Genomic DNA, 17504 nt, shown 5'->3' on the forward strand with positions numbered 1-17504 from the left:
TGTGACAGCCATGAACAAATACTGACAACCTATCCTCAAAGGGTGTACATTCTGATGGAGGGAGATAGTATGTAGGGTGCTGATAGGTGCTGTGAAGAAAAGCAAACCAGGACATATTGTTCCATATTTGTCCCTGCAGACCACCAAAGCTGTACTTGCAGTTTGAACAAATGGGGGTTTTATCAGGCTGTTCTAGGAATTTCCAGGAGGCCTGGGATGAGCCGGTATGGTACAACTGAGGGGATAGTCCTCCTGTTCCAGCAAAAGCTGCCCACTGCACAGCATGGGGTCTCTGCCACCACTGCTCCCCAAAGAGTCTGGCCTCCCCAGGTGGCTGAGATCTGTGTCCCCCCACCATACCTCTGCCTGGCAGAATTCTAGGTGAAAGACACCTCGGAAATGTAGTTCCAAGCTTTAGGGCCCAAGAGAGGGGAAGATTCTTTAGAAAGACAATTTATTTAAAGCCTATAGTTGACCCTGAATCCCCTTCTACTTACTCTCCTGTTCTTCCACAGTCATGCCAGCTTCCTTAAAGAAAATTTACCACAGTATCTTTTTCACTCCCTCACCTTTCCACCACACTTTCTTTGACAATGTCCATGAAATGGTTTCTAGCTCGACAGATTCCATCAGGCACCCTCCCATCTTTATCTCACAGAACTTCACCGCTGCTCTTGCCAGTGTTTGACGTCTTCCTCATTAATACTGCCCACCCCTTCTCTTCCGCTCTAGATTAACCATGTTCCTCTTTCCTTCTGCTGCTCTTGTCTTAGGACTCTGACCTCTCTACACATTCTCCCAAGTAAAGTCCTATGGTCTCAACAACCACCTATAATAACAAGAGCTAACATTTAATGAGCACTTATTATGTCTTCCAAGTACCTTTATTTAAACCTTATAACAATTGTATTAGTTTCCTAGTGCCACTTGAATAAATTATGACAAAGTTAGTAGCTAACACCATCACAAACTTACTTTCTTATAGTTCTAGAGGGCAGATATATAAAATCAAGGTGTTACCAGGACAGCATTCATCTGGAAGCTGTGGGGGAGAATCCATTTGTTGCCTTCTCTAGCTTCTAAGGGTTACCTGCTTCTCAGCTCCCAAACCCTTCTTCCATTTCCAAGGTCAGCATATAGTGTCTTAAACACATACCTCCCTTATCTCCACTTCCATTGTCACATCTCTGATTCTCTTGTTTCCCTCTTGTAAAGGCTCTTGTGATTGTGTTGGGCTCACCCAGGTAATTCAGTAGAATCTTCCTATTTGAAGATCCTTAACTTATTCATAGCTGGAAAGTTCATTTTGCCATTGAAGATATGCTTGAGCATGGAATGAAAGAAGGCACAGACCTGGGCTTAAGATCTGAGATCAGTAGAATGCGGAGATTGACTGGCTGTGGCTTGAGAAAAGGGAGCAGAGTGTAGCCATTGCCCCCTTGGGCACCTGCCAGACCATCTTCCTGCCATCAATCTTGACTTCCTGCCACCTATGAGTAATGAGTAATATATATCAGAATGCATTCCATTTCCTATAGGAAGGAAAATAAAACCTAAATGTGAGCGTTAGAAGGGGCCTTGGAAATGACCCAGGACAACCCCCTCGCTTGATAGATGTCTGAACTCAGAAAGAAGGAATCACTTTGCTTTGGGACCTAAGAAAATCAGGGGTAGACACTCACTCATTGTTGCACTATTTAATTCTCCTTGAAGGGCTTGTCTAGTATTTTCAAGTGTATTTGCTTATTTCTTTCTCTGATGTTAGAATGTAATAGTTAAGATTAGAGTCCTTGACTGTCTAAAATAGTGTTTAGCCCGTAAAGTAGGTACAATAAATATTTGCTGGAAGAGGAATGAACCAGGTATATTCTTTGGGTTTGCTTCCTCCTGAAATGGTGATCTTGGCACAGAACCTTGGTTTGGAGGTTATTAGTCCATAATTCTTTTCCCTTCTCATTCTTGCAGAGACTAAAATCTACCAAATAATAGCATTGCTTTAGAGTGCAAAGAGCTCAAAATCACCATCATTACATTCTATAAAAGTATTAACTAATAACTACCCTACACTTATTAGGATGGTTACTATCAAACAAAAAGAACAAGTGTTGCAAGGATGTTAAAGAATTGTAAACTTTGTGTTCTGTTAGGAATATAAAATCATTCAGTTGCTATGGAAAACAGTTTGGTGGTTCCTCAAAAAAAGTAAAAATAGAAGTATCATGTGATTTAGCAATTGTAATTCTGGGCATATATCCCAAAGAATTGAAAGTAGGGTTTCAAAGGGATCTTGGTGCATTCATTTTTATACCAACTTTATTCATAATAGCTAGAAGGTGGAAACAACCCAAATGTCCATCAACATATGAATAAACTAAATGTGACATATACATGCAATAGAATATTATTCAGTCTTTAAAAAGGAAGGAAATACCTGTCACATGCATACAGGATTATATGCTAAGTGAAATGAGCCAGTCACAAAAATGCTAGATGATTCCTACCTAGGGTAGTCAAAATCATAAATACAGAAAGTACAATTTGTTGTTGGATGGAAAGGTTATGGGGAGTTGTTTAATGGGTATAGAATTTCGGTTTCTCACAATGAAGAGTTCTGGATCTTCACAACAATGTAAATGCATTTAACATTACTGAACTGTACATGTTAAAATTGGCTGAGATGTTAGGTTTTAAGTTAGTGTTTTTTTTTTTTTACCACCTTGTCCATGCTGACAATAACCCTGGACTGTTAGAATAGTCCCATTTCATAGCAAGGAAAACAGAGCTCAGAGAAGTGGCTTGTGCAACACCCATAACTCAAAAATGGCAAAGCTGAACCTCATACGCAGATTTCCTGATTCCATACCCAGTGCTGGTTTCTACCACATCTCGGGAGAGGAAGTATTGAATTAACTTGTCTGCTGCTTGACATACAAGAAATGAACTTCTAGCAGTTTGCAGAGAAAGCTATAAATGTGTGCGTAGTGTGTGTATGTGTTTGTGTGTGTGAGAGAGAGAGCAAAGGGAGAGGGAAAGAGCATACAAGCTACCTCCCGGACACCTGCTTCTTGTTCAGTTTCTTTCCCTTCCTAAATCTTCAAAGGGCAGGTGTGTGTCAACTGTAAACACAGTGAGGAAAGGTCACCCAGTATTCCCTCAGCTGGCAAAATCAGAAATCACTGCCGTGGAGAATGAATACATGGAAATAAGACCTTTAAGGTGATCAGGAGAAGATGATGGCTTTTGATTTTTGAAATGACCCCATTAGATGTTCTCCCACACTCTACCTCCACCCCTTCTACCTCATGGGAAGACAAAGGACGGTAGGCACTTTTACAAATTAGACCTAGCGAGAGAAAGGAAGGAGCAGAGGGAAGGACACTGTGTAGGAGCCAAGCGTAATCCTACCTACCTAAACCAATCCCCTGTAAAATTCTGGGCACGTTCCTTCCTCAGTCCCAAGAGTTGGGCTGCTGTTACCCCTGCCATTCTCATCTACTGAATTTGAGTTCAATTTAGAAAGAAGAGCACAATCTCCCAAATAGAGTATGAAATATACAAAGATCATCTAGTCTTCTCTAAATAGCTTTTATTCATCATGGGCTTACTATGTATCAGGCACTGTGATAGACACTTGTGGTAGTCCCGATGCTTCTACCACTTGAAAACTTATTTTTAGGATGAGACTACTTGTAGGTAATACCAAGTTTCCCAAAATATTTGCCTAAATGATCGAGCAGAGTGAAGATTTGAACATAGGTCTGTCTAGTTCCAAAGTTTGCTCTTTTCTCTATTTCATGGTGTTAAATTCAACAGCCAAAGAGCTATGGAAGCAGCAAGGAGATAGGGCAGATGTTAGCGCTACCTATCATGCCCAGGGGAAGTCTGAATAGATAAGGTAGTTGGGGGCACAGTTCATGAAGCAAGATCATACAAGCAAAGTCAGGGTGGTAGAGAGTACAAGGTTTCTAGCAAAACTGTAAAATAATCCTGTTTAGTTTAAGGGTAGTTGTGTTTGTCTGGAACTAGAGGCATTGGTTCCACCATCTTTGAGGTAATAATTCCACAAAGAACCTTGAATGCTGATTTAGGTGGTCAGGACTTAGTTTTATAGGCAGTAAGGCAGCCATCAAAAGTTAGTATCAAGGGATTTATCAGCAATTGTTACAAATATCTAAAGAATATTAAAAAAGGAGACAATCGATTTCATTCCATGTCATGTAGATAATAGTATTATTGGCTGATAGTACCTGATATGCGAGCAATGATATTACATGGACACGTTATTACATGGAACCCTTAACATGCACAGGGAAGTCAGCTAATCACACTGCTTTTTCCCCTAGAATAATGACAGGTATTTCTTTTCTTTTATGCTTTAGGAAGGGTTAATAAACTTCCAGGAACTTCGAGCCAGATTTCAGAATCCTGATGCCTCATCTCTTCCCGGACTGATGAAATTCCCAGCGGGTGTTTCTCAAAAACCAGGAAGCACACAGTTGTCGAAGATTTGGGCCAATGGGAAGCCCCTCTCATCCAGCCATAATCAGCTTCCATCCTATTGTCCCAGCACTGAACCCCAGACTCTTAAACCCCAGAAAATGGAGGTGGTGCAGAGGAGCGAAGTTCAGAAATGTCCTAATTCCCCAGGACCTCCAGGAAGGACTACTGCCTCTCCAGTAAATTTGCAGAACGCTTCTGTGGTAATAGATGTGAATTCATCAGATGCTGAGATAACCAAGAAGAAAACAACCAATAGTTTTAGAGACAAACTATGGAACTGGGAGAAGGTTTCATCACAGAAAAGTGAGATGCCACCACACTTTCTCCATTGTGGAAGGAGGGCCTTCCATCTGGAAGAGCAGAAAAGTGTGGGACTTCCTTCAGAAGAGCACGGGAAAAAGCTGGAAATTAAACAAGCAGAGACTCTTCCTTCTCAGAGGCACTTAATGGCCCAAAGAAACTCTATCACTCCTTCTGAAGATTCCACTTTTCTACTTTCTCAGCATGATAGGAAGAGCCTAGAAATGCTACATCCTAAGAGGAGCCCAGGAGAGAACACCTACCAGCCTGTCTATGAGAGTGAGCTCACCTGCCAGGACCCAGGTAAGACATCTAATCCCACAAGCCTGGGGGAGGACCCATTGTTCTAATTTCGAGCTTGCTAGCTTGGTATGGTCACATATGTGACCTTTGTAATGTTTGCTCTAAACTCCAGAGAAGATTTTCTAGGCCCATCTGCTGAATTATAATTTCAGGTCTGGGTAAAGTGATCAGGCTCCAGAAATTACACTGACAGACAATGGGGCAAAACTTGAATTTGAATGCCATGTAAGATGCATGAACTTGGATAATCTTTCTTACTTCTGAGAGACTGATCTGCTCTCCCATAAATCTGATCCATCACCTGTCTTTCCTGTCTCGGTAAATAGCACCACCATCTTCTTAGTGCTCAGTCCAAAAAGGTTGGAGTCTCCCTTTCTACCTCTGCCCCTCATTCTTGGCATCTAATCTGTCAGCAAGGCTGTTGGCTCTACAAGCAGGATTCTTTCTGAATCTCCCCTTTTGTCCACTTCTGCCTTCTTCCCTTATTTGCCAGCAGTCTGTTCCCTAGACCACTACAGCAGCCCAAATGATCACCCTGCCTCCACACACTTGCCCCCTTTCTTTCTGTTCTCCTAGAAGGCACCATCATCCTCTAAAGTATAAGCCATATCTCCCCTGCTCACTTGAAGTCCAGTTATCTGCTATGGCTCATGTGATTTGGTCCAGGCCTACTTCTCTTAGCCCCTCCTCTCAGAGCATCAGCCTTCTTGCTGATCCTTAGATATACAGAGCTGCTTCTACCCCAGGGCCTTGCATTTGCCTATCCCTCTGCTTGGAACATTTCCTCCCCAGCCTTTGATGTCTCACCCTCCCACTTCATCAGTGTCTTTCTCTCCCCATTCAGTTTCACCAACTCTGAGTGGACTTTGTAGGCCATTCTATCTAAACCCCCCCCCATTACTATCTTCTTACATTGTTTTGGTTTTCTTTATATCACTTAGCCCCACCTGATAGATTGATATGTATGTGTTTAACCTCAGTAAAATGTAAGTTACATAGACATAAAACCTTTCTTCTTTACCACCATGTCACTAGCACCAAGGAGAACAAAGCCAGGTTTAATGATTGGTTGAATGAATGGATGGAGATGTGCATGGCCGGGTCTCTTGATGACTATGCCACATGGTTTCTCTTAGAAAGCATCCAAACCACTTACTGCTGGTTTCATAGCCCTGTTCCTTCTGGTCCCTGCTGTGTGTCCCTGACTTCTGGCCTGCCTCTCTTCCTCTGGATTACTAACCCATAGTCAACAAGGTTCTTGAGTGGACCTTGATATGCCTTAGGAGTTTAGGCCTGCAGTTCCCTCTCCCTAGAAAACTCCTTTTGAAGTTCAAGTGACACTGTCTCAGATAATCCTCCCCTAAACTCTCCTTTTTAAGGACAACCTCCTCACCACAAACAATTAATACTTTTTCATATCAGACTGTTCTATATCTTTCATAGAACTAATAGATCTCTGTAACTATATTGATTGTTTGTTTATGTCTGCTATGTTTGTTATCAGTCTGCCCTTACAGAATGATAATTCCTGAGGGCAGAGGTATATCTGTTCTTGCCCTTAACTGTCCCCAGCTACTGGGATAACAGAGTAAGCCTTGGAATATTGTAGGTAAATAGTTATTGAGGAATGGAGGGAAGATGCATGGGGGAAAGGATGGATAGAAGGAAATGAATGGATTACCTACCTGATGAGCTGTTGAGAGGATTATATGAGATAACCCATGTAAGATAACCCAGAGTCTTATAGAAATTCAGAGCCCAGTGACTTGGTGATCATTCATTTTCACATTGTCATCTCCTTAGTTTGATATAGAACTTTCTGACAATGGGACTTGTAATTAAAGTCAAAGGAGATGGGAACCTCTGCTGGTAGAGCAAGGAAGAAACTCCCTCCCTGCTTGCAGAGGACAGCAGAGCTTTGAGGAAGTGGCACAGAGGTATTGGGGAAATATTAGCCAACTTTACTTTTACTAGTGAAAATGATTCAAGAAAATTCATCTGAATAAATTGGAAGCTCTAACTGACTTTATGAGATGATTCACAAATGGGCAGCACTGCTTCCTCTAGCAAGTAGAAAGGGGAAGGATTTTGTAACCCAAAAGAAGGTATGCCAAGGTTATTAGTAAAAGAAGAGAAAGATCATTTCAGGCAAAGCTACCTTCCCTTAGTGCTGGCAAAAATTCTAAGTTGAGTGATTTAAAAATTCCACATTTGCAGGGAGACTGAAACTATATTTAAATTAGGTAGTAGGTGTTGAGGGGGTTGGTGTAAATGACTCCATTTTGGGCCTATTTTATTTTTTAACATCGTGGAGTCAGCCACTCTATAATTTAAGTCAAAAATCAAGGCACTTGGATTATATAATATTTTGTGTTATTTCCAGTATAAGAGATGGAGATGACTTCATATATAATATTGGAATTTGTGTTAGGGTTTCACTTAGGAGTGCAGAAGGACAAAGTAAATTAGGACTGTTCTGGCAAATTCCAGGACACAAAATTCAAAGATGCCCAGATACCACAAAGTCAGCTTGATGCCTGGCCCAGATGTTAGGCCTGGAAATCAGAGCAGCCCTTCCTCCTTGAGACCTTGTTATTTACTCCATCATAAATCTTTGAAGAATGGCATTGTCCATTTCCTCTGAAGCAGACCCTGGGTTTGGAGTAGATCAGTATGACTTGGTCTGTGCCTCTGAGGAGACTGCAGTGAGTGAGAAGATAGACAAACCCTTCTAACACAGGCTGAAGTGGTGTTAACATGAGCTTTGGGGATATAAAGCAGCATGGTTGATTAAGGCCTTGATTTCTGATAGAAATGAGGGAAAGCTTCCTAGAGGAGATGTCACTAGAACAGGACCATAAACGATGAATCAAGCTTTGCCAAGAGAGAAGTGACAGAGCAACATTCCAGGGCCAGCATTGGCATGGACAAAATCTTGACATATAGGAAAGCTTTTTGAGACTTTTAAAATCAAATCTAGAGGATTGAGAAACTAGTGGCATGACTTAAAGAGGTTTGAAATTAACATCTGGGAAGTAGGATGCTTAATGTGGTAAGAAAAGAATCTGGAAGTGTAGATAGGGCTGGTGGTGTTACATGCGAAGATGGAGGAATGGCTGACATTCTGAGGTTGCATCCTCTGGGCAGCGGGAGGGTGACAGCATCAGGTTTGCATCTCTATGGGGCACTCTGGCTGCTGGGTGGATATAGTTTGGAGGGGTGTGAGACTGAGGCAAGGAATTCAGTCTGTTTCATCAGACAAGCCCCGGTATGGGAATAACAATAACCTACATTTTGGACTCTTTGTTCTTAGAAAAACAGCCAGATGTCAAGCATCACCAGCTTCCTAAAACTAAGCCACTGCCTTCCATCGAGTCCCTGGGTCCTCCTCCGAGAAAACCTCCAAAGCCCCCAGTTGTGGACCTCCAGGCCTTCCAGAGGCTGCCAGCTGCTGTCCCCAAGACCCACAGGGAAGGTAAGGGAATGTGTAGGGACTGTACACAGCCAGCCAGAGGCATGCCTGTGTCCCCCAGCATCACCTCCTCCTTCCAGGTGACAGAGCCAAGCTGCGTTTCACGGGGCTGGACATCCATCACTGCTCATTCTCACGCAGAGCCATGGCACCTGGCCTGAGAAATGACAAATCTGTGGGAATTGGCCCTTTATCGCTCCCGGGTCAGCCTGCTTCCCCTGAGAGCTTTGCATTTGATCACTGGGAATCTGTCCAAGAGGAAGAAAATGAAAAAGTAGCTGAGCAGGAGGCAGTGAGCCTTTGTGTTTCCACAAAGCCTGTGTTGTCAATACAACCTGTGCAGTAGGTGGGTAGAAGGGGTGAGAAAGGAGGAAAGTCAGTGTGAACTTGACCTGAGATCCTCTGAGGACCCTCAGGACTCAGTGGTGAGTTGAAGGGCTCCCACCCTGCCGCCACTGGTCCTTTCCAGGAACGGAACGACCTTGGGAACTGGTTTGGTGTGCTTTTCTGTGTCTTCCCTGCTGTTGTTTGGGACGCCACTTCAGCCCTCTGCACCCACGCCAGTCTGAGCCTGTTGACGCCGTAAGCACCTTTGCTTATGTTTGCTCACATGAAACATGAGGTGAACGTACACTTTGGAGTGCTCTGCCAGTGTTTGTTTTTCTGTAGCCAGGAGCGCTGGCAGATGGTAGCCCAAGAGAGCAGATGTGGTCTTGATATATTTGGTGACTTTGGGCAACCTCCTGGATCTATGCCTTTAACTCGGTTGTTCTCAAACCTAAGCAGGTTTCAGCATCACCTAATCGATTTGTATTGCTGGGCCTCATAATATATATATATATTGCTGGGCCTCATCCCCAGAGTTTGTGATTTATTTGGTCTGGGCTTAGGACCTGAGCAGTTGCCTTTTTAACAAGTTGCTGGGGTACCAATGCTGCTGCTCTGAGGACCCACTTTGAGAAGTACTGCTAGAAGTCATCCAAAACCTTAGCCTAAAGGAGAATTCCACATAGAGAGGTCAAGCCCTACAATAGAGTAGACCTAAGTAGTGCAACCACCTCCATATCAGAGAAGGCTAAATAGGGCTTTTATAAATAATAAATAATGCAGGCCTCCGGCCACCTCTCTGAAAAAAAGTTGTCACAGGACAAATTGCTAAGTCTTCTGTAATTAATTGGATGCGGTCAGTCCCAGCCGCCCTTCTCACTAGGTATTTGACTTTGGGCACATTGCTCTCCGAGCCTTGTTTTCCTCATCTGTCAATAGGGATGACACTCACCTCATAGGATTATTGGGAAGACAGACAACATGAGGTAGGGGGAAAGTTTAAACAGTGCTCTGCACACCAGTTAGTGTCCAGTAAAGTCAGTATTACTTTTACTTCAAGCTTGCTTTGAACCACTCCACTCTTGGGTGAGCCCTGTGCAGACATGGGAAATTAAGAGAGCCCCACAGAAGTTCTGGCCTCCAAAGAGCTCAAATTCTGACACGAGAGAGAGTGCTCATAAGGGCAGTCCCCTGGGGGCTTGGGGCTTGGGAGGCATGGGTCACAAACCACACCACACTTTGCCTCTGGGGTCAGATCACTGCACATATGTCATTCACTTTATCGGCCGTTGCTAATGCCTCTTTCTCATGCCGCCCCTTGCCCTTTCAGCTGCCATGAAAGAGGGCAACCTGCCTCCGCAGAGGTGAGTACCTGTTTCTTAGTTGTGTGGAAGTGTAGCAAGGCACTGAAGGCAGCAAGGCTGCTTAGCCTGCCCAGGAGCAAGCAATAAGCACACGCCAAGTGTGTGCATTTCTCAGAAGGATTGCAGGAAGAACAGATTTATAAACAATGAGCTGCAACTTTTGTTTTAAATGAGAGATTAAATAAACCGCAGTTAACTATGTGCTGTGCTGACGCTATGTTGCAAAGATGGTTCTCTGAGGTACTTTTATTTATTATACAGCTAGGTTCAGTAAATTGAAACATCAGCTTCCACAGTAATAAATGGAATTAGAGGCTCTGGAGTGTGCTGGGCAGCTGGTGTGATGCTAGGGATTGGTAATGGGACAAAGGATCTTCTATTTTTGGTGTACTCATTCTAAAAATCTGGCCACAGAAGTATCAGTTCATTAATTCACTCGACCAAATGCTCTCTAGTGAGCCTTTTGATGTGTCATGCGTCGAGCTGCTATTTTACACAGATGTTCTTATTGCCTTTTCTCAAAAAGGCTGCGAAGTTGCTGTCACTGTCCTCGTTTTACAGTTAAAGACTGTGGGTTCAGAATGTTTGCCCCTGCAGAATCACAATTCCAGTCCATTCTGACACAATGACCTATGATGTGTGTATGCTTGAGGTGTGCGTTGGTTAGATACATTTATATATTGCAGTATGAGTAAGAGAGTAGGGTTAGCTACTGCCTTTACCACCTCACATAACCATCATGTCTTGTTGAGAACAGTTAAGATCTAGTCGCTTAGCCACTTTGCAATTTCCAATTTTTTTTAATTACAATCATTGTGTTCTACATTAAATTTATAGATCTACTAGTTGCAAGTTGGTATCTGTAAAAATATTTTCTCCAATTCCTTCACCCCAAGTGCCTGGTAAACATCATTCTACTCCATTTTTGTAAGTTCAGTGTATGTTGATTATACATATAAGTGATATTATACAGTATTTGTCTCTGTCTTACTTTTCTCACTTAATATGTTGCACTCAAATGGCAGGATTTCCCTCTTTCTGATGACTGAATAATAATCCATTATATACATATATGTATCGTTGCACTTTCTTTATCCATTCATGCACTGGTGGACACTTAGGTGTGTGCATATCTTGGTTATTGTAAATAATGCTGCAGTCAGGACAGGTGTGAAGATATCTCTTCAAAATATTTCAATTCCTTTGGATATATACCCAGGAATGGGATTGCTGGATCATAAGGTAAATCAATTTTTTTTTTAAGAACTGCCATGCTATTTTCCATAATGGTTGTGTTTGTAGGTGTACCCAAACTATTTTGATGATATCACCTCCCCTCTCTTCCTAAGATGTTCCTGTTCTTAAGGTGAATCTTAAGAGAACCAAACATAAAAACCAGTAGTCATGTTACTAATTCATCAAATGTTTGTAATAGTAAAGGATGTTAAGTTTCACAATTGAGGAAGGTAAAAGACTCACAGGCTGAACAAATAAGGGAGGGATTTCTTTTCTCTGGAGTCTTTATAGAACGTCAGTTGTCTAACCCTGCAGCACTGCTATGTAATAAGCAACTAGCCTTCTATGGCATGTACCATGAGTGTGGGCTGCACCTGATCTGTACTGGGTTCTACTGGGCTTTGTCAGATATTTGCAGCTGACTGGGGACCATCTACTTAGCTTTGTGGTTATTATCTGGAGTTGCTCGCATGTCTGAGTCAGCTTGCAGGTAGCTGATGTAGGATTGCCTTGGCTGGGATGAACAGGGCAACCTGACTTACCTAGCACATCTAACATCTAGCAAGCAGCCCAAGAGGTGTCTAGCAGTCACAGCAGACAATCAAGATAAGCCAGATTGCACAAGCACACTTAAGGCCTCTGTAACATTTGCTGTTACTCAGAGCAAGTCATGTGGCCAAACCAAGTCAGAGGAGGAAGGCACTGAAAATTTATCTAGCAAAGGGCAGGAATCCAGGAAGGGGTGAAGAATAGGGGTGTTAATCCAATCAACCTAACACTGAAGAGGAAACACTTGAAATAAATATTACGGATAATGTGAGAAGCGACACTGTAGGCAGAGACTGGAGATATGAAATAACATGGCATATCTGTGCATGATCCTGTGACTCTGAGTCACAGCAGTATTATAAACCAGTGTTGCCTCAATTAAAAAAAAAAGTGGCTTATCTATGGAAACTGGAAATACTTAAGTAGAATTAGAATACGGAAGGTATAGTAAAAATTAGAAAGAAATGACCATACATCCCATTAACTACAGGGATACGTTCTGAGAAGTATTAGGTGATTTCATCTTTGTGCAAACATTATAGAGTGTGATTACAGACATCCACAGGATAAATCCTACTGCTTTATACCAGGCTGTATATAGGGGCCACATTGGCCTATGCAGTCTGTCATGGACCAAAGCATTGTTATGTAGCATGTGACTTTATAAGCAGATAGGAACCAGATTATGGAGGATCTGTATACCAAGGAATAAATAAGGAACTACTGCATGGTGCTAAATGCCTTTCATTGTGCTCAAGAACTTTTTGTCCAGTTGCCTACTCCTTGTTATCCATTTGAAAGAGTGGAATGACAGCATGAGGTAGTTCAGTGGAGTCACATTCTCTGTGCATTTCTGTGAAAGGGGAAATTTGGACAGCTTGGCTGTGATCTGTACCATAGACTCAATAAGCATCATTCCCAGTGTCAGTTTGAGGGGACAGTGTGTGCTGTGCCCTATCTTGTCTTGGTTCCCTGGTGCCTAGCATAGAACGGGCATCTCAGTGTGCATGTGAGTATGCTCTGACCATGGCATTTAGTTGGGTATGCAATCTTCCTAACACTTGACTCTAATTAGACTTCTTCTCTGGCACTTCAACCAAAGAAACAGCAATTCATTTGAACATGGGGCAGACTTGGTGTGATAAGCAAGTAGAGGAGACAGTGGTCAGACTATATAGTGTGACACCTTTTCCCTCAGAGATTTACAAGGACAATTTGACTATTCTGTCCTAATGCACTGACTTTAGAATCAAACTGCCCTCTGAAATGAGTTGACCGTATCTCTTGGATTCAGGTCTTAGTGCAGTAAAAGTGCAATAGACATTATCTTTTCCTCTTCTTTACATAGCAGTCTTTAGACAATCTAAAGACATCTAAGGACTATATTCTTCTCTAAACTAAACCTTTTATTGTTTTCTCATTATTCACAAAACACAAGCTTTTGTGTTTTAGTTATATTTCTGTGGCTATTTTAATCATATTGTCAAGTATTGAGCACATTTATAACAAACATTCCATTTAGGAGCCTCTTACTGTGCACTGAATGGGAGATGCTGCATTGTGTAATGGGCAGAGCACAGGTCTGCACTCAGATCAGCACACCATCAAATCCCTCCTCTGTACCTTAGCTAGCCACCTAACAGCTTTGGATCTTATACAGGATGGATAAAGTAGATACAATATTTTCTTCATTATTTGGCATGAAGACTAAATGAACTACGTTATATGAAGCATGGAGTACCCAGAAGGTGTTCAATGAGTCCTAGTTCCTTCAACCATTGGCCTCTTTGTCTCTTGTTATCTCTGAAATATTAATATCTCATTAGTCTCCAACAGTGAAATGATTCTTTTGAGATTATTCTGTCATCACTCTTTCATGAGAACTGACTTGGCTGGAGTCCCTCTTGAATAAGCAGCCTCTACTTGTGTGAGCCAAGCAGGTTATCCAGGGCACAGCCATCCCTGGGTCTCTCTCATTACTTAGCAGAGTTGGCTAATATTTTATTCATTAGCTATAAATATGGCTTTTTTCCCATTAAGTAGTGTCAGAGGGTAGTCCTGACTCAGGCAATCTCCCCCTCAGACACTGGTCCCTCAGACAAGAAAGAGGCTGTTTATTTCAGAAATAGAAACTGTTCAAAAGTACAGTGTTTCTTAGATGAGGATCTGTGGGTGGATCCCAGGAGGTCACCATTTTCTCTCTTGAACATTTTAATTTTGTGTATTTATTTAATGATAGTCTTTAAGAGATAATATAAGGCCATTTGGAGTCTTCTGGATGATCTTTTGCAACCTAATACTTTGGGACATGCCCTGATGTTTCTGTTTTTGATAATTCTACCCCCTTGCAGAGCAGGAAACACAGATGTCTAGGGACAGGTTATGTGACCGTGTGACAGACCTGTGTGAGATAATCAGGAAGGGAGGCCAGGGAAGTAAATGCATCACCAAAGGCACGCAAATAAAATAATGACAACCCCCACTACATCTTGGCCAAACAAAATGTATCCGCAATCCTTGTTTGGATAGTGGTAAGTGCTATAAAGGAAAAATTTTAATTAGCATTAGGGTCTTAAGTAGAATTGGGAGTAAAATAAAGGAAATGGAGGATGATCAAGAAAGGCACCTCTGAAGAAATGCCATTTGGGTTAAGACCTGAATAATGAGGACAGTCATGGAATGTCTAGGAAAGAAAATTACAGGGAAGGGAATAGTTCGGACAAAGTGTCAAGGCAGATTCCCCCTCAGCATGTTTAAAGAGCCAGAAAGGAGGGAAGCATAGCTAAGCAGCTTGTCCCAGGGGATTGGTGACTGAGCCCTAGAAGAGTTCAGATTTTGCACTAAATGCATTAGGAAGCCATAGGTGAGTTTTAAGCTAGGAAGTGATGTGAGCTGACATTTATTTTGTAAGGATCACTCTGAATGCGGTATGAATAAATTTAGTGGGGAAGCAGGTGGTACTAGGAAGCCAGTCTCAAAGGCCATTCCAGCAACAATGAAATGATGATCAGAACATTAAATACTACAACCAACACTCAAATTGTGTCTGTTTTTGACAATCTTAAGAAGTAGATGATGACCATTTCCTAAAGAAGAGTCACAGAGAGTGTAAGTAACAGGAGAGGAACAAAGGGATAGAAATGGAGATAAATGAATAGATTTGAGAGATATTTTGGAGGAAAGGCCAGCTTCGAGGAGTGAGATGGAAGGCAAGAGAGGAATCTAACCCAATTTGTAGGTGATTTGCTGCTTCCTCCATTGATACTAACACATGTCAAGTACTTGGCAAATCATTTGTGCTCACTCAGTCCAAAACTGAGCCCTCCTGAAAGTTATTGAAGGTTGTTTACTACTTAACAAAACAAGCCGTGATTTTTCTTTGTCATGAATTTTTTTAAAACATTTTTTTGGGGTTCTATTTTATGCATTGTTTTTGTTCCCTCCACCAAACTACCCACAACCATTGCCTATCTGCCCCCTCCCTCAATCCCTCTATCCTTTCCCCTATTTCCTCTGATAACTGTTCTCTTCTTTTTGCCAAGTTCAAATTGGTTTTTGGGCATTTATATTCTGCAGATGGGTGAGACCATCTGAAATCTGTCTTTTACTTTTCGACTGTGTAATATTCCATTGAATATATGCTCCACAGATCCTCTATCCATTCATCTGTTAAAGAGCACTTGGATGTATTTGTGCCTTTATGCATGTAAGACCTGAATGTCTACAGGCTGATTTTAAAATTATTTTTAACTACAGTGTTCTTTCCTGAATGGCTGTGTTTTGGATCATTGAGACAGGAATAGACCTGTTCTGATTGACCATCAGTCAAGCAGAACCCTCATAATGCTATCTGGGAGATGTGGGCTACAAGATCCCAGTGTGCTAAAGTGAATCACTATGGGCAAAAATAAAGAATAGGAATTTTTTTGAAGCCTATGCCTTTAAATTTTAGACCCAGAACACTCAGTTGGCTTCAACTCAAGTCACTTCAGTAAATTCTTATTATCCCCCTTTTAATTGGACCTCAGGGATACAGGCCAATATTTGGTCTACTTTTCACAAGGGCAGTGCTGTCAGGAGTAGTGGGTTTGTTTTTAAATATTCTTCCTTTAGAGAAAATTCACTTATCCATTCTATTTATTGAGCACTTTCCATAGACAAGGATGTGTACCCTGTATTTATGTCTGCTTCCTTATTTTAAAAGTCCCAATCACAGCCACCCCACAAAGCAGGTGGTTAGTAGACAGTCTGACCACAAATCAGGTAAAGTAAATCAGGATGATGCAACATGACCACAATTAATCAGCTGACTCCAAGGCATCGCTTCACCTGCCACCCCTGGCTGCCTTACAAGATGTCACATGAGGATCTTCATCCACAACAAGAGGACAAGGGTTAAAAACTCATGGTCTGCTCTACTACTGAGTGTGGACTTACTCCAGGCAGGTGTTCTTGAATGCCTGTGTTAGGATTACATTTTCTGTCTGCAGAAAGACCTATGTAAGGAAATAGGCAAGGGTGGAGCTAAACTATTAAAAGCCTTTGGAGCCAAGTATGGCTCTTTCTCTTTAGAGGCATTTAGATGATAATCTAGAAAAAGTCAACTTTGGGAGAACTCAACAATCCCAAGATGCAGACCAGCAGCCTATTTTTGTACATAGGTTATGTTCAGGAAAGGTGAGTGGAAATGAAGCCACATTTGGCCACATGTAGCGAAAATCTTTCTGATCATCTAACATCAGACATTCATTGCTGACAAAAGTATTCCAAGAAATTGATTAGACATCTTTCAATTTTTCCACAATTTGTTACTTATTAATAATTTTCTCGGGCCTCCCCGGTGGCGCAGCGGTTGAGTGCTGGGTTGCGAAGCTGCCCGCAGCCTCTGCAGCGCTGGTTCAATCCCCGGTCACCGGGCGAGGGTCCCACATGGGGTGCAGACCTTCCTGCCTCCCGCTGCTCCCCTCAGCAGTGTATTTCTTCACTCTGCCTGTTCTACTCTCCGCTCTGGCTCTGGTGAATTCTCTCACCCTCCTGCACCTCTGACTGTACCCAGTGCTTGTATAAATAAATCAATCTTAAAAAATAATAATAATTTTCTCTCTGTCATGCTCATTTTAGTGCCATGGCCAGCATTAATATCCCATTTTGTAAAGGAGAAACCAAGAGCTCAGAGACTTTCATGACTCGCCCTAGAGCCAAGGTAGTACAAGTTATCCAGGATGTGAGCTGGGAACTGCCTTTGGAAAGATGTTCAGCTACACTATCTTATCTCAGAACTTTCCCAACATGAGGGCTTTTGGAGATAAATGCCATGTGAGAAGAGATCATCTGTTTTTTTTTCCTTTCACATTTGTTTCCCTGGAAAATACCAAGCATTTATTTAATGACTTAAGTTGGTAAGGAACTGATAAATAGGGAGAATATGGGCTGATAGACTATTCCCTTCTGTT

The 17504-nt window shown here is 42.1% G+C and overlaps 1 protein-coding gene across 1 annotated transcript in view; it reads left to right on the plus strand.

Annotated features, from left to right (window-relative positions):
• Positions 1 to 17504, plus strand: part of FYB2 (FYN binding protein 2) — an 84734-nt gene that overhangs the window by 23516 nt on the left and 43714 nt on the right. Inside the window, exons 2-4 of the mRNA XM_054691541.1 lie at positions 4380 to 5103; positions 8417 to 8578; positions 10233 to 10266. Coding sequence (XP_054547516.1) covers positions 4380 to 5103; positions 8417 to 8578; positions 10233 to 10266 — 920 coding nt within the window. The remainder of the gene's footprint in view (positions 1 to 4379; positions 5104 to 8416; positions 8579 to 10232; positions 10267 to 17504) is intronic.

Source organism: Talpa occidentalis, unplaced genomic scaffold (assembly GCF_014898055.3).
Source record: "Talpa occidentalis isolate TD23 unplaced genomic scaffold, MPIMG_talOcc4v2.1 talOcc4.9, whole genome shotgun sequence".
In the NCBI taxonomy this organism is placed as follows: domain Eukaryota; kingdom Metazoa; phylum Chordata; class Mammalia; order Eulipotyphla; family Talpidae; genus Talpa; species Talpa occidentalis.